This window comes from Fringilla coelebs (assembly GCF_963513975.1).
Source record: "Fringilla coelebs genome assembly, chromosome: 7".
Classification (NCBI taxonomy): Eukaryota; Metazoa; Chordata; class Aves; order Passeriformes; family Fringillidae; genus Fringilla; species Fringilla coelebs.
Window position 1 is genome coordinate 15,847,924 of NC_140035.1, and position 19,403 is coordinate 15,867,326.

General features: G+C 62.3%; 2 protein-coding genes across 5 annotated transcripts; one reads left to right on the forward strand and one right to left on the reverse strand.

The window, feature by feature from the left end:
• The first annotated feature begins 1,661 nt into the window (after positions 1-1,661).
• On the forward strand, positions 1,662-7,384 carry DNAJB2 (DnaJ heat shock protein family (Hsp40) member B2). Of its 4 annotated transcripts, none has more exons than XM_084209408.1 (10): positions 1,666-2,063; positions 2,907-2,995; positions 4,107-4,216; positions 4,626-4,679; positions 4,826-4,942; positions 5,118-5,207; positions 5,316-5,421; positions 5,556-5,626; positions 5,853-6,074; positions 6,999-7,384. In XM_084209408.1, exons 2-10 carry the CDS (start codon positions 2,931-2,933, stop codon positions 7,007-7,009), a joined length of 846 nt encoding a protein of 281 aa, XP_084065534.1. In that variant the 5' UTR covers positions 1,666-2,063; positions 2,907-2,930; the 3' UTR covers positions 7,010-7,384. The 4 variants fall into 4 exon arrangements, with proteins under 4 accessions (XP_084065531.1, XP_084065534.1, XP_084065533.1 ...); XM_084209407.1 differs by having other exon boundaries at positions 1,670-2,063; positions 4,823-4,942; positions 6,999-7,379; XM_084209405.1 differs by lacking the exon at positions 6,999-7,384 and having other exon boundaries at positions 1,662-2,063; positions 4,823-4,942; positions 5,853-6,990.
• A 382-nt stretch (positions 7,385-7,766) lies between these two features.
• Positions 7,767-19,100, reverse strand: PTPRN (protein tyrosine phosphatase receptor type N). Its single transcript, XM_084209282.1, has 23 exons — positions 18,967-19,100; positions 17,268-17,318; positions 16,963-17,076; positions 16,622-16,727; positions 16,304-16,502; positions 15,828-16,152; positions 15,501-15,617; positions 15,339-15,373; positions 14,932-15,218; positions 14,390-14,476; positions 14,204-14,283; positions 13,927-13,991; positions 11,441-11,653; positions 11,121-11,330; positions 10,881-11,028; positions 10,642-10,715; positions 10,265-10,342; positions 10,012-10,131; positions 9,733-9,899; positions 8,597-8,650; positions 8,421-8,485; positions 8,259-8,332; positions 7,767-8,158 (listed from the first exon to the last, which is right to left on the reverse strand). Exons 1-23 carry the CDS (start codon positions 19,061-19,063, stop codon positions 8,087-8,089), a joined length of 2,838 nt encoding a protein of 945 aa, XP_084065408.1. The 5' UTR covers positions 19,064-19,100; the 3' UTR covers positions 7,767-8,086.
• Positions 19,101-19,403: the final 303 nt, after the last annotated feature.

The window sequence follows — 19,403 nt, forward strand, 5'->3', positions numbered from 1 at the left end:
GCTCACCCAAAACCTCTTTCCTCAGAAAGTCCCAAGAGTATTTCATGAGCATTTTTAAGACCCTGGAAAGCTGAAAACAAGCTTGCAACACAGTGATCCTCAAAATTTGTAAGAAATAAGGGTCTTCTTGAGACACACTCAAGATGCCTGTGCTTGATTTGAAACTGAGCATGATGACTTCAGGCAGACCTAGGAGGAAAGGGCAGGTAAAGAGGGCAGGGTGCTGCAGCTGAAGGTGTGAGGCACCAGTGGGTGATGGGCTTATTTTATTTGGGTGCTGCCAGGTTTGAGTAGAAGAGTGACTGTGGCAGGTCTGGGATGAAGTGCGGCTGGTACACATCTTCTCTCCTACCAGTGCTATGGTGGGCTACTGCCCAGCTCTCCACTGCCTCTCCTAAGAATACTGGGGAGGTGTCAGTCCTCCTCACTCCAAATCCTCAAGGTGTGAGGGAAACTTTTGCCACGAAGGCATTAGCAAGGTGCTCCCCCGGCTCCAGATTCACATCCAGCATGTGGAGCTCTCTCCTAGCCCACAACATAGGCCTCCCCACCGGTGTGCACAGAGCGAGCTGAGATCTGTCATCTCAGGGGCCTCCTTGTCCTCACATCAGCTGCAAAAGCCAGGGAAAGGAAAGCAAGGCGCCAAGACTCGGCTACGCCTCAGCGGCTCCTCCTTGCCCTCCCAGCCGCAGGATGGGATCCCTGTGAAGCAGCCTGTGGCTCCATCTAGTGCCCAAGCCAGCCCTGCACCCACTGCTGGGCAGATGGGCCAAATCAGAGCCCCGGCAGCCGGGGAGGGCGCCCTGGCTACAGGCAGCCCGTCCCTGCTCGTGGGCAAACGGGTACAGGAGGGCAGTGCTGCAATGGCATCCAGGGAAAAAAAATCCCCGGGGGCAGGAAGTACTCCAAGCCGTTGTTCAAGGAAATCATCAAATTGCTGTCTGATGGGTCACCGTCTCTTGGAGAGAGAAATGTCTTTGGCACACGAGATGATGCCCTTGGCATTTCATCCACCCCAGGCGCAAGACTCGTGGCTGGGGAAAGCTCTTCTGGGGAAATCTGTCCTGGAACTTGTCCCTGAGGAGTGCTGGAAATGGCCTGTCTTAGACCCAGGCCTCCTCATTCTGCCAGGCTTCCCAGCTAGAAATATATGGGAGGTGAGGAAGCTTCCAGCTGTGGTGTAGGCGTGGCAGTGGATCCAAAAGCTCTGACCCTGCAGAGAGATCAAGCTCCCTCCTTCTCCCATCCAGGCCGCAAGAGGGAATCATAAATCCCCGTGGCGAGGACACACTCAGAGGCGCAGGTGAGCGAGACCGCCCAGAACCCTGAGAATGGGTGAGCACAGCCTCTCTGCAGCAGCTCTCCAGGCAGGAGCAATCAACGAGAAAAGTCAACAGCGCAGCTCCTGGCGCATTCTACGGGGCCAGGGGACGCTGGTGCTCGGGTGCCCTGCAGCTGCCGGCTGCCGGTGCCAGCGCGGTGCCAGCCGGCCCGGGCTCCGGGCAGGGAGCTATGCCCGCCACTCCGGCAAGCTGCGCCCCGTCACGTCCCCCGCCCCGACAAAGCGCTGAGTCACCTCAGCTGTCCCCCCCGGCCGGCTCCTCCTTCCCGGCGGGACCGGCCGGGCAGCTGACTCGGCGGGAAGCCAGTGGCACGCGGCGCCGGGCGCTGCCCCGGGGCTGCAGCCGTGCCCCGCTGCCGTGCGCTGTCAGCACCGGCACCGGCGGGACAGGCCGCTGCCACCGCACCTTGGCGCCGTCCGGGGCCCAGGCGCGGCCCTAGGAAGGGAAGAGCAGGCGGGGGACGGAGACCGGGACGAGGCCAGACCGGAGCTGAGGGGGGCCCGACCGGCGGAGCGGCCGCGGGCCCCGCCCACACGCACCTCCCATTACGTCACCCGGCGAACGGCGAGGACGTGACGTCAGGGGCCGCGGTTGGCTGCGGCCGCCGCCCGTCACGCAGCGGAGCCGCCTCCAGGCCCGCGGTGGCCCGGGCGCGGGGGACGCGCGACACCGGCCGCGGGCGGCCCGGGCGGGCGGGGAGGGCTCTGCGGCGGCGCTCAGGTGGGCACCGGGGTGGGACGGGGGGAGCGGGGCGCAAGGGTCCACCGGGAGAGGCGAACCGTGGCGCGCGGCGGGAGCGGGGCCGGTGCTGTCCCTTGCCGTGCTGCCGCCGCCGCCCCTCCCGGTGCCCCAGATCCGCTGGCCGCAGCCCAGGGCCACCCGCCGGTGGTGGCGGGGCGGGGTGCGGAAACTTCCAGCAGCAGCGGGTGGCCCCGGGAGCGCCGTGTTTACGGCCGGGCCGGGGGGCGGTCCCAGTGCCGCGGTGGTGCCGGTGGCAGCGCCAGCACCGCCCTCCCGTCAGCTGGGACTCACGGGCCGGGGGCGAGTACCGGGGGCGGGAGGGTACCGCGGGGGGTCGCGGGGGCTGCTGCGGCCGCATTCTGCTCCTGTCCCCCGCCCGGAGCGGGCCGGCCGATGGAAGTGTCCCGGCGTGCCCGGGGACGGTCCCCGCTGAGCCCTTAATCCGCTCCAGCCGCTAAGCACCTTAGCGGGCTGCGCCCTCCCGCTCCCCCCCGCCCCGCCACTGAGCCCCGGGGGAAGCGGGCAGGGACGGCGCCGGCAACGGGGACCCCTCCCCGTGCCTGGGCAAGCTGGGGTGACGCCGGCGGGACGGCGGAGCGTCAGCAGCAAAGGGTCCCCCGACTGGGGCTGTCGGTGCTCCCGGGTGGCCGAGGAGTGGGCAGGGTGCTGGGTAGCTGGGCATGGCGTGGCACTGAGTTGCTCTCGGGAGGCAGTGGGGTGGCCGGGCCGCTAGAGAGGGTAAGCAGCCTGCCCTTGCTGTCCCACACCCAGCACTACCAGGCTGTGCCTGTGGACTCCTGACTTTGCCTTCTCCCCCTGCAGTGACGCCGTGGGACAGCTCAAGTCATGGTCGACTACTACGAAGCGCTGGGGGTGAGCCGCAATGCCACCGCTGAGGACATCAAGAAGGCGTAAGTGTATGGCAGCGTGCCTCAGCCTGTGGGCCAGAGTCCCCTAAGCCACCCCCACCTGGTGCCAGTGAGGCAGGGGCTCCCTTTGGGGTGGTGGGCACAGGGCCCAGCTCCAGGGGTGACAATTCAGCCTTTGTTTCCTTTGTATGGATGCCAGAGTGGGGTTGGGCTTTGCTGCCATACAAAGGCATCTTTTGGTGGGGTTTGGTTCCCCTCTCCCTGCTGTCAGCCTGGGGCTGGAGTTAAGTCTCAGCGGTGTTTGGGGGCTCCCCTCTCTCTCTCTTTCTGCCAGAGGGTGCAGGGATGGCAGATAGTTGGGGCACAGGGATTCTGCTGGCATCAAAGTCAGGGGACTGGAGGTCACAGAGTGAAGAGCAACATGTCCCCTTTTTGGGATGTGGGCAGGTGGGTGCTGTGCTTCAGGTACTACTGGGGAGCTGACAGAGCCTCCTGAGTGTCTGCAACTCCTGCCTGGTGCCCTGCGCAGGTGCTGCTGCTGTCACTGGGGTGAGGCATCGCCTGAGGGGAATGCCAGCAGATTGCTGGCTTGCCAACAGGTGGCAGAGATCCCCATGGGGGGCTTCCCAAGAGGGAGTGGCAGAAGCTGAGAAGCATGGGTTAACCCCAGCTAGCTGCAGTGGAGAGGAGAGAGCTGCTGGTGCTCTCCTGGCCCCAGGGGGCCCCTAGCAACCCCTGGTCCATGCACACTCACAGTGGTGCCCATGAAGGCTCCAGAACAAACCTGTGAGCATTGTCCAGAGCCATCGATGAGAGAAGCTGAGGTGAGCACATGGTGCTCTGCTGTGGTTGTGCTGCAGTTCTGGGGTAATTTCTGGTTTGTTTGTTTAGTCTGTGTGTGTTGGTGTGTGTATGCATAAATATATATATATTTATATATATAAGTGTGTATATATATTCATATATGAAAACACATACCGTTGGAAGGAAGAACCAATCCAGGAGCTCCTGTTCAGTGCCTGAGGCTATAGGGTGCTGGGTGAAGCAGCTTGGGGTGCCCCTGCCCACAGGCTAGGAGGTGCATGCTCAGGTGGGGGTTTCTGGCCCAAGACGCCAAGGGCTGCTGTGTGCCCATCACTGCCCCTGTGTGCAGGTACAGGAAGGCTGCGCTGAAATGGCACCCGGATAAAAACCCAGACAACAAGGAGTATGCTGAGCAGAGGTTCAAGGAGATCGCCGAGGCATACGAAGTGCTGTCAGACAGTAAGAGGCCACAGTGATGTCTTGTGTGTGTGTCCACCCTTGGGACTGTTCACACTGGCATGTCCTGCTTCTGGGCTCACCCAGGTTGCATCCCTGGCTGTCCCCAGGAGGCAGTGGGTCCCTACAGCTTTACCACACAGCTTTTGGGGCTTGGTTACTTCCTTACATCTCCCAAAACAGCCTTTGGGAGAGATGCTGAGCTGTTGACATCCACAATGGGCTCTCCCCAGTGGGCCTGAAGCTTTTGCATTCTTGCCCAGTGGTCTTACTTGGGTTTGGGTGCAGTGCTGGGGCGGCTGAGGCTTGTGCCAACCACCTCCTCTTGCTCCCTTGCTGTTCTGTACCTCCCTTAGCTGGGAAGAGTGTCAGTGCTCCTGTCCCTTCCCTGCAGCCCCCTTTCTTCTTTCAGAGCAGAAGCGTGACATCTACGACCGCTATGGCAAGGAGGGACTCATGGGAGCAGGTGAGTAGGGCTGTGGGGGTAAGTGCAGCTCTGGATACATCCCTGTCTGAAGACCCAGTGTGGGTCAGTGCCACCAGGGCTCCCCACCCTTCAGGGGAGATGTCACCCAGGGCTCCATTTAACACTGAGTGTCTTCTCTCCAGCAGGACCAGGCAGCTCCAGGGCCAGTGCTGGGGCCCCCGAATTCACCTTCACCTTCCGCAGCGCTCATGACGTCTTCCGGGAGTTCTTTGGCGGACGAGACCCCTTTGCTGAATTCTTTGGTGCGTGTAGGGCAGGGGAGGCTGGCTCTTGGGCGTCTCTCTGTCTGTGGGGCAGCTGCTGAGCCTGGGGATAGAGCTCACGGCTGGCCCTGGCAGAGGGTCCCTGCATCAGTGCCCTGCTTCTGCTTCACCAAACTGGTGGGGTAATGCTGGTGGGGGGATCCCTGCCTTTCAGATGACATGATGCCCTTCTCTGAGCTGCGAGGACCTGGCCCCCGGCACCATGGAGGAGGCCACTTCTTTTCCCCCTTCCCAGGATCCTCAGGTAGGAGATGCTGCCATTCCTCCCAGCAGGGGAGTTCCCCTGTGCAGAGTCTGTCCCCTGCCCTCCTGCCACCCACCCTGACACCAAACTTGTTGCTCCCTTCTCTAGATTTCTTCGCCTCATCCTTCAGCTCTGGTCCAGATGCAGGACTGGGCTTCCGCTCTGTTTCCACCTCCACCACCTTTGTTAATGGCAGGCGTATCACCACCAAGAGGTGAGGGCAGTGCCAGCCCACCTTGTTCCCACAGACTTCCCTCCATCAGCAGGCCTCCGACCTGGCAACTTCCTGCTGTGGTGCACTGGCTGCGTGGCCCTTGACCGTCCATCTGTTTGTTTGTCTGTCTGCAGGATTGTTGAGAATGGGCGGGAGCGGGTGGAAGTGGAGGAGGATGGGGAGCTGAAGTCGATCCACATTGATGGTGAGAAAAGGCACTGCAGACTGAATTGTTGGGATCTGCACCCTTTCCCTTTGGGGTGTCTAGGAGGTGCTGCATCCAGGCTTTGTTTTGGACTGAGCCTTGGTTTGCGCTGGTTTGGAGCTCTGCTCTGAGGGATTGGTGGGGTGGGTTGGAGGTGCCAGGGCCCCACTCCAGCTTTGGGGAACTGCAGTGGATGAGTCCCCCAGCCCTGCCCCTGTCCCCACAGGTGTTCCTGATGACATGGCGCTGGGGCTGGAGCTGAGCCGGCGGGAGCAGCAAGCCATCCCCAGGCCACGGCCCCCCTCACCGCCAGCACCAGCCCCACACCAGACATCGAGCTCCTCACCTGTCTACCTCTACACGGATAGCGAGGATGAGGATGAGGACTTGCAGCTGGCCATGGCCTACAGCCTTTCTGAGATGGAAGCTGCCGGGCACCACCAAGCAGGTGGGCACAGCCCTGGCTCCCTGTCAGCACCGGGGGGCAGCCACAGCAGCCCGTCTTCTGCCCGCAGAGCCCGTGGTGCCCGGGGGGGGCTGGAGCAGGAGCCACGGGGGGGCAGCAGTTCTGCTACAGTGGGGCACGAACCTGCCCCCAAAGTGAAGCTGTGGCACTGCCCCCTGCTCTGAGTGTGAGGCAGGAAAGCAGGGCTGGAGTCTGACTGCTTGGAACTCAGCTCCTGCCTCCCCTAGCAAGGGAGGGGGTCTCTTCTGCCCTGCCTCCTTGCTCAGGTGAGTGGATGGCTAGTGGCATCCCAGCGTTGGAGGCTCCCAGACTTGGAGGTAGTGGCTTGAAGAGGAGCCCCATTGATGGGGTCCCAGGAAGAGGGGCAGCTCCCTGCCCTGTCTGCTGGAAATGTGGGGGGCCCATGGGTAGGAATGCTCTGGCTGTGCCTGCCCCTCTCTCCCTGCCAGCCCTGCAGGCGGGCAGGGTGTCCAGCAGGTGCCTCCCTGGCTGCAGCCTGCCCCTGCCCAGGCTACAGGGAGTGCTGAGTTGAGCTCCCCTCCTTGCAAGGGGGGCTGTGCACATAGCCTCTGCTTGGTGCCTTGTGTCTTGTCTCTTCCCTCTGGATGCTGTTGCTCCTGCCTGTACTCCCTGCTCCTCTGTCTCCTTGCAGACTCTGCCTGGTCACTCCTTTCTGTATGCCTTGCACACCCTCCAGGGCACTGTCCCTCCTTGCTTCCCACAGCAGCAGTGACCCTCCGTGCTGTTCACAAGTGTTCCTACTCTCTTCATTGCCCATAGTTCTGCCTTGGCTGTCTTCCTCCTCTGCTTAGGACCTTCCTCCCTCCATCCCTGCCCCTCCCCAGCCCTTGGCCGAGGAGGATTTCACAGGTGCTGTTGTGTACCCCCCTCCGCTTGTCTCCCCAGGTGTGTTCTGAGGCTGCTGCGCCCGGGGACCGCGCACGCCCACTCGCCCACGAAGGTTCTCCCAGCCAGGACTCCGCTTTCTCCCTGCACGGCCACCCCCTGCCACCCCCTTCCCCAGCACCCTCTGGCTCCATGGGATGCGGTGAGGGGGGGGCATGACAGGGCTTGTGGACGAGCAATACCTGGGGCTGTGGGGAGAGGCCCTGGGCACCACAGGGTGGTGGAGAGGGTGGTGATGGGGGTTGCTGTAGATTAGGCTGCTGGCTGTATGCAGCGAGGGGCAGCATGGCTGGGCTCAGCCAGCAGGGCTGGGCTCTGCCCCCCTCCTCGCTGTAGCCCCCCTCTCTACCCCCCTTCTGCTAACAGCTGTCAATAAACCTGTTTGCAGTAGCTTCTGCCTGTGGGGACTTTTCTGGGCTGGGGATGCAGCGTTCTCATCTTTGCCTGCAGGTGAGCCGTATTTGTCTGGCAGTTGCAGAAAGCAGGAATAGAGATGGATGAATGTCCCATTTCCTCCCTGTGCCATCCCAGTACACACAGACAGAGGCCAGGCCTGGCTGCAGCTGCACGAACGTGACACAAGAACTTTATTCACATCAAGATACAAAATTATAGTTCTCTAGAAATTTTTCTTCTGCTTGAGTGACTAGGCAGGGACCACACAAAAGGGACCTGGAGTGGGGCTGGGCCAGGCCCCCTTGCACCCCATGCTCCCCCCAACTGTGGAGGACCCCTGCCCCCACTTCTGCCCCCCCACATGGGTACAGGAAGAGGGCTAGCACAAAACTGACAGGTTGGAGAGTCCCCCTGCCAGTTCCCAGCAGCACCGCCTGGTGTCCCCCTCCACAGGGCTTAAGGGCCACCAAGCCCTGTCCCCTCTGAGGTGACAGTGGGTGTGATGGGGTTCTTGCACACAGAGGGCCTGAGGTCAGTGTCCTTGGGGACATGGGAAGGGGCGCCTGGGGGCAGGGGGAGCAGAGGCAGAAGCACAGACACCATTTTACAGGGAGAGCAGCCCCAGAGGCCAGTGAGGAGATGCGAAGCGCAGGGCAGGGAGCAGACAGGAGGGGAGAGAGGGCTTCTTGCCATCACTGCGGCAGTGCCTTCAGGATGGCGTTCACTTCCTCGGCCACAGCCGTCAGTGCGAACTCAAACTGGTCCTGCAGGAGCACAGCGGGAGACATGAGGGTCCCTGCCCCCTTAGCCCCAGGGGTTACGTATGCTTATGTGGAGGGAGAAGATCCCCAGTTTGGGGCGTACCTTGGTCTGCACCATGCCGGGCCGCTGATCTCGGATATGCTCCAGCGTAGCAGCTATGTCTATCTCCTTCACCCCTGGGGCAGAGGGAGAGAGGGGTTCTAGGAGGGGAGTTCACAGGCCAGGCTCAGGGACAGCGCAGAAATGGTGCTTCCCTGCACCTACCTTTGGCCATTCTGTTCAGGACCATGTCGACAAGGATGTACGTCCCAGTCCTGCCTGCACCGTCACTGCAAAACACAGATGCTTGGTCCAGGGGAGCTGGTTCCAGTGGGACTGGTCCTGGGCAGCAGGTCCCAGCCTTCAGTCACCCCCAAATGCCCCTCCATCCCCTGCAGTACCTGCAGTGCACGATAATAGGGCAGGAGCGACCCCGGTAGCACTTGTTCACCTTCCTGCAAGGATAAGAGGGAACAGATCAGTGCCCTGCTGTGCCAGGGTCAAGGCTGTGCTAGGTGTCCCTTGCTGTGCTCAGTGGGGCAGGGCAGCTGCACACCATGATGTGGCCCTGGGGGTCCTGCTCAAGGCTTCTCCTGCCTCCACAATGGTGCTGGACATGGGATAGGGACCACGAGTGGAAAGTGGCCGGGGCAGGGAAAGGAGTTGAGTTCCTCAGGTGCCCAGCCTGGGGAGGGGAGCAGTGGCAGGACCCCCAGGGAGCAGCTCTGGTCCGGTGGGGCGTGAAGCTGGGGGCCAGGCGCCGGTGGGGCTCCTGGCATGCTCCATGCAGCAGGCACGGCTGCCAACGATCACTTTTGTGACTATGCAACTGGAGCCAGATTACTAGCTGCAAATCACAAAAATGACGCCGGCAGCTGCGAGAGAGAGACAGAGACAGGCAGACAGAGAGAGAGAGAGCATGAGCAGGACTGAGAGGCGGGCGACATGCTCAGAGACCCCCTCACTGCCCTAGGCTGGGTCCCTTGCCCCACACAACCCAGGGACAGTGAGCAGCCTGTGCCTGCCAAGAGCCCACCACCACCAGGGACCTAAGGACCTGGGCAGGCAAGTCTCCTGGGAGCAGTCCCAGTCCTGCAGCTCTTGCCCTGGCCTAGCTGGGGATCCACCACTGGCTATAGGGCATTTGGAGCAGTGGGTGACAGCCACTTTAAGGCTGGCTCTAGGGATTTCTTTTTGCGCCTGTGGCTGGGGAAGGTGCCAGTCAATGCTGCCTTCCATGCAGCTCAGGGGAAGAGCACTTTTCCCACCCTCACTGTAAAGGCTGGAGAGCCCTGGCAATGGCAGCCAGAGGCTTCCTGCCCACCAAACTCTGTTGAGCCGCATCCCAAGTTGTCCAAAACCTGTATTTTCTGCTCCCTCCCATCCATGGCAGCTCCTAGTCCCTGCACCTGGTCCATGCCATGGCCCCAACCCTCATTGTCATGGCAGCGATGTCCTCACCTCGCCCATCAGTGGCCTGCATTTGGGATCACTGCCGGCTCCCCAAGGGCTGGCACGGTGCCAGGTGGGCGCTCACCTGCGGAAGTCGAGGAGGGGCCGGGTGGTGGTGGGGATGCCCTCGGCAGGCCAGCTGAGGAAGTGGAACTGCGTCAGGGTGCGGGTCTCCTGCGACTGCACGTTTTTCAGGTAGAAGCTGCGCACCAGGAAATCCTCACACCAGATGTGCTCTGACACCAGGTTCACCTGCCCAAGCGAGGCAGACCGTGGGCATCAGTGCCAGGCAAGAGCTGCAATGATGCTCAGGGGGACAAGGGCTGGAGGATGCTCCATGCCCCAGGCCACCTGTCACACTTGCCTCATAAATGTGGTAAAGGGAGGAGCCTTCATCTGGCCAGTAGCGGTCACACTGCTTGACACTGTCCTCGGCCAGGGGGCTCAGCATGACAATGACAGTGCAGCCATGCTCCCACACCATCTGTGGGCAAGAGAAGGGGGGTTTCACTGCTGGGGGACAGCCCAGGTGGGAGGGCACTAAAGCCCCTGTGACCAATTTTGTGGGCAGCACACAAAGGGACTCTGATGCACTGGCACAGCTGCGTGACACTCACCTGCCAGAAGTCAGCAATAGTGTGGGACAGCGGCCCCTGCGTGGCAATGTACGCTGGCATCCGTGGGTCATGCTCAATCTAGAGCAGGAAAGGGGGTGTCAGACTTCACACTCTTTGGCCAGGGGTTGGTGACACTTGAAGGAGTAGGGGGATACTCCAGGGGTGATAGGAAGGTTGGGAAGAGAGATTCAGGTGCTCCAGCCAGGATGAAAATGAGATTTAACAAATGTTTGAGCAATGGGGCAGGCACCAATCTCACATCTGTAGCCTTGAGGGATGTAACTTTAGTCCAGCTCTATCCCAGAGTGAAAACCTCACCTTGGCTGGGCACATCAAGGAGCAGGGTGGCAGGGCAGGAGCCCCCAGTGTTCACTCACGATTGGACTGGCATTGATGAAGTCACTGCGGGATGGGTTGCTCTCGGCTTTCAGCTTGATTCGCACATGATCATCTGGGGGAACAGGCCAGGAGACTTGGTGAGTGGCTAGAGGAGCTGCAGGCACACTAATGCTGCAACCAGCCATGGCCTGGAGCATCCCCATGCCCCACACCCTGCTCTAGCAGGACAGGTGGTGCCTGGGGCTGATCCCTGGGGCAGGGTGGCTGGGATGCTCACAGGGCACATAGTCAGGGTTGCGGTTCTTCTTCATGTTGGCTTCACTCTGGGCAATGGAGCAGATGCTGGGCTCAGCTTGGTAGGCACAGAGTGCCTGCCACTCCTTGGCCAGCCGATCCCGGTTGCGGAGGTGGTCTTCCATATAGGCCTGGGGCAGAGGGGCGGGAGTCAGCCCAGCAGCAGAGGGGCAGATGCAGGGCTGGGGAGGGGGCTGGCACCCCTCCCTCCAGGCTGGCTCACCAGGATCATGTGTCCTGTGGAGATGTCCATGTTGGACTGGACAGGCTCCTCGCACCAGGAGGGTGTGCTGCTGTGGGAGCTGGGGCTGGGCTGCGGCGCGTCGCTGAACTGGGACGAAACGCTGCTGACCCTCGAAGTCTCCGCTGGTGCCGCCGGTGCATCAGCGCGGCCAAAGAGAGACTTGGCGGCCATGTGCTGGCGGCACAGCTCCTGGGGAAGGCAGCAAGAGCCCTGTCCCTCGGCCACCACGCCGCCATGGGGCGATGCTGACACGTGGCAGCAACGCATCCTGCGGGGTCCCGCATCCCGCAGGGCCCTACCTGGTACTCGAAGGTGGTGTCAGCAGCACCCTCCGGCCCCAGGGCAGCCAGGCGCTCCTTCTCCCGCTGCTTGGCGTGGCGCCGGAGGCACAGGGCCGCGGACACCGCGATGGCAAGGACTGCCACGCAGGCCAGGGCGATGAAGGTCAGCAGCACCGAGTGGAAGCCATCCCCAAAGCGGGACGGGCGTGAGTAGGCAGCAGCCTCATTCCGCTGGGGACCAAGGCAAGGGTTAGTTCTCATGGGGCTGGGGGGACAGAGACCCTGTTCTGCTGCACATTTGGGGTTGCTGGGGGTTAAAAGAGAGCAAGGGCTCTTCCTTCCCCTTCATGAGGGTGCTGATTCTCCCAGCACCCTCAGCTGGGGCAGAGCTGGGTTGAGGCAGAGTGCACCCACCTATGTGTCACGTGGGGAACTGCTACAATGGTGTCCCTGGAGCTGGAGGAACTTGGCCAAGCCCAGGTAGGTTGGCTTCCTGCTACCACCACTCAGGGCTGCTGCCTGAGGCCAACCTAGCCTGGACCACCCTACTACAAGGCAGCAAGTAGCCCCTCAGAACTCTGGTTTGGATCTTCTTCTGTCCAGCTGGAGGTCAACAAGGGCTGAATTCAGCCCAAGAAGTTAATGGTGTAGGATAGGCAACTGCAGCACTGGGTGTACTACTCCCAGGAGACTTTCCCAACTGAGGCTGGTTCTCCCCTGCAGCCACTGCTCCACAGCAGGACATTGAGGGAGGCAGGGTGAGCAATATGCTAGCACTGCCAGCGCTGCTGGTACCATCCCAGCTGTAGCAGCTAGGGGACAAGTCCTCCCTGTTATCCTCCTCAGTTAGGACACAGAGCAGCCCCTGCCACCTTGCAGGTAGTGTCTCTAGGGCTCCTTCCCTGTGACTGTGGGAGATATCCCAATCCATGCCAGTCCCATGCTGGCACAGGATGTTGCTCAGGCCTTGCTGGACAAGACCTTCCTGTCAATGCCGTGACTGCCTAGGTCCAGCCTGGGCAGCACAGGGATACTGGACCATCACCAATTCAAACATCCTGTGCCCAATGAGCTGCCAGAGCCCTGCATTACCTCATTGCCACAGCCTCCCATTGGCTATGAGCCTGATGAGGTTACCGAGGGAACACTGCACCATCATCAACTACATCATCATCATCTTCGTCATCGCCTGGGGATGTCCCCAGCCTGGGTGACCCTGCTGCCACCTGCCCCCCAGCACCCGACTGCCATCAGGGTGCAGCCCGTCCTGCAGCCAGGGCACCCACCAGGCCCAGCACCTCCCAGCTCCCCAGGGCACCCAAGCAGGAGCAGCCCTGCAGCTGCTGGAGGTGTCAGCAGAGCCGGGGGGGACAGAAGGGATTTCTCTCCCAAGGCCTGCCCAGGCCCTGCTGTCTCCCTGCCTCCCTACATCCCTTTTCCTCAAATCTTGCACCACCAAGTCCAGAGCCAGGAGGGAATTAAGGAAAAGCACAAGCTGGTTAGAACTACGAAGGTCAGTGCAGAAGGGGGCTTGCAAAGCTGCCTGAGCTTCCTCTGAGCTCCATCTTTGTTGTCTCAGATATCTACCCCAGTTCCTCATCAAAAGGCATTGCTATGGACACACTCTGCATATTGCTGATACGGACAGGTTACCTCAGTGGCCAGGCCACCCCTTCCTCATGGCCTCCTCCAAAGTTCCCCCTTCCTTCCTGCCTTCCTCCCTGCTCACAAATACAGCCACATGACAAGAAGTGAGAAATGGGGACACTGGGCTGGGGATGTGCTACACCATTTTTCCTCCTCAGGATGCAAACATGGGAGCCAGGCTTGGTCCCTATCTCCAGCCTGTTCCCTGCCCCAGGAGACTGTTCCAGTGGTTCCTCAGAGGAGCATGAGGAGGGGTAACCCCTCTCCAAACAGATGGCTCCTGTTACATCCCTGCCTCCAGCTGCTTTGCCATTCTCTGGGGACATGATGGCATTTTGCCTGCCTAGGTTTGTGGGGTGCTCTGGGAACATCCCTGTGCTCGGCTGCCCAGGCCACAGCTGAGATGGGTGTGCAGGCTGGAGGGAGGCAAGGGTGAGGATGACCCTTGAGGGATACAGCCTGCAGACCCCTGGTCTTGGGGGGAAGAAAAGCCTCTGGGAATCTCTCTCAAACCACTTTCAAACACTGTGGATCTTTCATTTTGAAAGGAGTTGAGAGCCCTGGGCAGGATCATGCTGCCAGGCAGTGGAGGGGGATGATGGACAGACAGGACTGGAGCAGTCTCCAACAGGAGTCCTCCAACACAGGCATGGAGTCTATCTCCAACACAGCATCCCAAACACTGCCCAGTCTTCTCTACTCTCCAGCTGCCCCACAGACCTGCAAGGACATCTCACTCACAAAGGACCTTGTACCCCAGGGCTGGGGGCTCCTGGCTTGTACCCAGTGGCAGCATCCCCACTCCCCTACCCCTGCTCCCCCCAGCCCCAAGGGACGGAATCCTTGCTCACTCCTACCTCTCCCACTCCTGTTTGCACAATCTTCAGGCCCAGCTCATGCTCCAGCTCTCCCTTCACTTGCTCTGTGGACAGGGAGGAGATTGTCAGAGGCACGCTTCCCCTCCACACAAGAGCCCCCGAAACAGAGCCAAGGGATAGCTCTGACAGCTCCCCACTGCAGCCAAAGGCAGGGGGATGTACATCAGGAGCCCCCTCTCCCTGGTCCCTGGGAAGGGCACCCCAGAAAGGGGAGGGGAAGAGAGGAACAAGGTCAGGGGGACGCTGCCCAACTCACCAGTCTGGCTGGCCACATCTGCCAGGGAAAAGTTCTGCGGGTTCTGTCGAATGCGGAAGGTAAGTGCAGGACCCACGACACTGCCAGGGACAGGGGGGACACAGTGTGAGAGCTGGAAATGCAGACCCCCTAGCCACCCTTGCCACAGGCCAGTCCCTCCTGTCCCCATGGCATCGGTACCCTCACCTGATGTTGATGAAGCTGGCGGTGGAGAGGTGGAGGTGCTTGGCTAGGAGCTCCAGCAGCTGCACGCCGGCAGCCAGCCCCAGGGGCCTGTGGGGACAGTGTCAGGGTGAGGTGGGGTGGCAGGGGTGAGAGGACAGCCCGGTGCTCCCCACAGTCAGGGAACAGGGACAGGCAGGCTCAGGGAGTCTCAAGCACACAGCAAGAGCAGGTGTCAGGTTGGGCAGGAGGTGAGAGTGTGGTGGTGGGGGTGAGCTGACTCCCTTGCACACGAGTGTGCACAGAGACATTTGTGCACACACACTCCCAGCCTTCCATCCTGTAACTGTGAGCTCTGACCTTGGTGTGGGCTGGGAAAGGAAGCCTTTGGGGTGGAACAAGGGTTGTGGGTAGACAATGGATCAGTGGGAGCTGACCCCATAGAAACCCGACCCTACCAAAGACCCAACAGGGTTCAGTCAAGCATGCGAAACTGTGACAGCTGGTGGTGGGGAGATACAGACCCTTGACACATGCAGACCCCCTTGCATGACCCCAGCTCTCACTTCTGGTCTGTGATGATGTAGCCATACTCGTCTAGTGGCGGCATGCCCTGGTGTGCCCCACTGGCCTTCATCTCTGTGTAGCTCTTCTTCTCCACCACAATGTGCTTTCCGGGGCTGAGTGCATCCCCACTGTGTCCCTGCTGTGGCTCAGTCCGGGGAGCTGGTGAGGATGCTGCCCTGCCCTTCGTTCCATCCCCTGGGGAGCTGCTGGCTGGGATTTTGGCGGGTGGCACTGTGGAAGAAGGGGGCACTGGCTCCTCTCCATGCTGCATGTCCCCCTCCATCACCTGAAGGGAGGAAAAGGAAGAAGCTGAAATCTCTGAGGAGAACCTTGGGGAAATGTCTCCTCCCCCTCATCCCACCTGTGCCATGGCACCTCCTCCAGCATCACCCTGCTGCAAACCCACCCGTTTCACTGTGGGCACTTCAGGGCCTGTAACACCTGGAAAGAGAGAGACAGAGGTCCTGCAGCACCCACCCCAAAGGGCAACACTCCCTACCCTGAAACAGGACATGCTAGCATCTGCTGCTGCCAGTCCCTGCTTGTCCCATCCCTGCACCCAGCTCACCAGAGCTCTGGAGCAGCTGGAGGAGAGTGGATAGGCTGCTTATCTGCTGGGGACTCAGTTCCGGCAGCCCCAGGCCATAGCTGGCCAGGAGAGAAGCCAATCTCTTCAGGGCAGCATCTGCAAGAGGATGTAGCATCAGGTTGGATGCTCAGCATCTGCAGGGAGACCAGGGGCCAGGGATAAAGCAGATGGAGCAGGTGGGGTTGCGGGTGTATTCCGCCCATGGGCATAAACCCAAAGAGGAGGGAAAGTGTGAGCCGCGAGGAACTCGTGGCTGTGGGCACAGGACAGGGACAAGGGTTGGTGCCTGGCTGGAGAACAAGGTACCCGTCTGTGCAGAGGGTGGCTGGGCAGCCAGGGGTGCTTGCTGCTCCCTCTCCTCTATGTTTCTGTAGTCACTGGGGAGCCGCAAGCTGTGCTGGAGCCTGGTGCTGGCAGGGTCCGGGCGGCCAGCTTTCTCTCTGGGCAGAGAAAGCATGCCCAAGTCCTGGAAAAGATGCCCCCCATCCACTCCTGGCTGCCCGCCATAGGAGGGCACAGGGCCAGCCCCAAAAAGGGTCTGGGCAGGGACCCGGCCCAGCAGCGAGGAGGTCTCAGAGCTCTGCCTGGCTGAGCCGCTGGGATGCTGGTGAGCACCATCCTGATAGCCGAACTGCAACCAAAACACATGTCAAATCCCACAGGTCCCCTGTCACCCCATGGTGGAGACAGGGGGTACCCAGCAGGAAAGTCCTGGGAGTGCAGCAGCTCCCTGCCAATCTCTACTTTTCTGCCCAGGAGAAGGTGCTCACCCCCCAGTTTACCTTGTGGTAGGAGTAGGGATTGAGCAGAGCCTCCTCGTAGGCCAGCTGGGGTGGGGAGGGCAGCAGCACGTGCTCCAGGTACCGCTGCACCAGAGGGGAAAGCAGCAGTTGTGGGGGCTGCTCCAAATGCTGAGCTGCTGGCAGGCCAGGGTCTGGGGCTAGTGGGGCGCGCCGGGGCTCGCTGCGGAGAGGCAGGAACCTCGAAGGCAAACAGCGCTGGGGTAACTCACCTGGGTAAAGGGGGAGGTCCCTCCCCTAAACCCCATTTGGGGGACAAAGCCCTTGCTGCTCCACTGAGCTCTGCCGGCACTGTCCTACCTGTCCCTGGCCACCGGCTCCAGCGAGGGTGGCAGGCGGAGGCGGGGGATGCGCTCCATCTCCTGAGAGATCACATACTGGGTGATGCCGTCCTGCCACGAGAGCCCTGCCGTGGGAGGAGGTTGTGAGACATGGAGGCAGCCTGGGAACCATGGTGTGAGCGCATGGGATGCCCTCCTGATAGTCTGACCCTGTGTCCCATGGCCGGGGTTTGACCCCACTCCTCCTCAGCCCACCCTGGGCCAGCAGGACCGCAGACAGCTCCAGAGCCACTAGGCAATTCTACCTGACATGCCCTAGCTGTAGGGTCGCAGGGACTTCCCCCATGCTCCCCTGCTCACCTTGTGCCATGAGATGCCGCAAGACATCCTGCAGACGCTGGAGCACAGGAGATGTGACCTGAAAGTAGGGTCTGTCCTGCACGGAGCCCACCTGGCATTGCCCAAACAGCCCATCTGCCAGAGAAGGAAGAAAGCGGGATCGGATGAACAAACACCCCAATGTGAGGCTCTCCAGGCACAGCCCCACCTTTCTCCTGCCATGCCTCCTTGCATTGCACCCTAGGTTCCCCGGCAAGGCATCCCTGTACCCTTCACACACACTTGGGAAGGGAGGGGGGATCCCTGCACCCCCGCTAGCCACTTACCCTGCACACACACCTCCTGCGGGGAGCACAGCCTTCGGTCAAACAGGCAGCCTGGGACAGACAGACAGACCAGTCAGCACAGCATTCAAGGGGGACTCCAATGGAATCTGCTCATCACCAGCTGCTTGGGGGATCCCTACGCTCCAGAAAAGCAGCACAGGGATGCAATGTGGTGGTGGTAGGAGGGGACACAGCTTTGTAGCCCAAGGCAGAGGCTCAGTGCCAGTCTTTTCTGCCCCTCAGAGACAAGATGGGGGCTGTGTAAAAAGTATGCCCTTGGCTCTGGAGAGTGGGGAAGGCCTAGTTTTTTGGGGTGCTGGCAGTTAGGAAGGTAAGACTGAGGCAGCAAAGACCTGCAAAACCACATCTGCTGCCCTCCTACATGTGGTACTACGAGGAAGGGATGCAACCCAGTGGCACCGGAATCCACTCTCCCTGCGAGGCGGACCCCAAAGCATGGATGTAGTGGTGTTGGGGGTGTGGGGTGTGTACCTCTCCAACCCCTTCGGCGGGCAGCACTTGGGCAGGGGGCGGCTTCCCCCTTCCTCTCCCCCCCCGTTTCGGTCCAAGACCGTCAGCAGCGAGACGGCAGCAGGCGATGACTCAGCCCCGGATGGCAAGGAAGGAACGAGAAAACAACCGGGGGGAGGGGAGGGAGGGGCCCGTCAAGCCCGCCGCGGGGGAAGGGGGCTAGTGGGGATGAGGGTCCTCGAAACCCCGGCACCTCCGGGCCGGCGTCCCCCGGGGCGGAGGTCCCGCAGGTGCGGAGTACAGGACCCCGCTGCCGGGGGAGACCCCAGGGACGGCGGCAGCGGGGAGCCGGGCCGGACCGGCAGGGCCGGCGCTGTCCGCGGTGCTGAAGCGGCGCAGCGTTCTCCCGCCGAGATGCCGCGCTCCGCCGGGAGGGGCGGTGGCCCCAGCTCAGGGAGGCTCCCCCGGCCGGGACGGTGCTCGGCCGCAGCCGTGCCGGCACCATTCCCTGCTTGCTCCCGGGGGCAGCGGGCCCCCGCGGTCCAGCCGGATCCATCCCGGCACTCCCGGGCCGCTGGAGAACGAGGGGCGCAGCAGCCTCTGGCGCCCGGTAGTGAGTCAGCGGAGCAGGGGCCGTGCCGCGCCGCGCGGGTGGGCTGCAGCCCTGCTATCGACAGTGACACTCGGGTCCCCGGGAGCCCCAAGCCCGGACCACACAGACCGACCTGGAGAAGAGCGGGTGTACCGGCCCGGGCGCGCCGCACTGACAGGCAGAGGGCGGCTAAAGGGCGGCATGGTCTCGGAACAAGCCATGTTCAGAGCCGCTGGCCCGGGCTCCCCATCCCTGCGGCAGCCCCAGGCATCGGCTTTGCCTCGGGCATGAGCAATCACCGTTCTGCTCCCGTCCAATAGCTGCTGGCTCTCGGGCCCGGCGGGGCGGCACAACTACAGCCGGCGGGGTGCCCCGGGTTTAGCACACCCACCGGCCCGGCAGTCCCGGGAGAGGGGCGCCCCCGGTGCCAATGGCGCACCCGCGGTGCCGGTCCCGGGCCGCCCAGTCCCGCTATCCGTCAGGGGCCGGACTCGCCGCTGCACGTCGTGACAGCACCCTACAGCGGCGGCGACCGCAGCGGCCGCGGAGTCCCGTGCCCCGCCACTCCCCGGGAATCTCCTTCCGGCCCTCGCGCAGCCTGGGGCAAAGCCGCCGTGCCCGGGGTCGCGGTCTCACCGTGTGCGGTGGTGGCGGCGGCGGCGCCGTCACGCAGCTGCCCGCGGCCGGCCAGGAGGAGGAGGCAGAGGAGCGCCCGGAGGAGCCGCCGCCCCATGCTCCGCTCACGGCCGCACCATGGCGCACCCGCCGGCCGCGCCCCCGCCGCCGCCGCCAACCCGCGCCCCGCCGCGCCGCGCGCCCCGCCCGCCGCCGCCGCCCCGCCAATGGCGCTCTGCGCGCTGCCCGGCGCCCCGCCCCTCCGCGCCGCGGCCAATCAGGGACCCGCGCGGCTGCTCTCAGCGCCGCGCTCACGCCCCGCGCTGTCCGGCGGGGCCAATCACGCCTCGCTCCGGGGAGAGGCGGCCGAGCGCCCCGCCAATCGCTGCGTCCCCGGGGGCGAGTCACGCCCCCCCCGGGGGTGTGCCACAGAGCCATTAGCGCCCCTGCCAATCAGC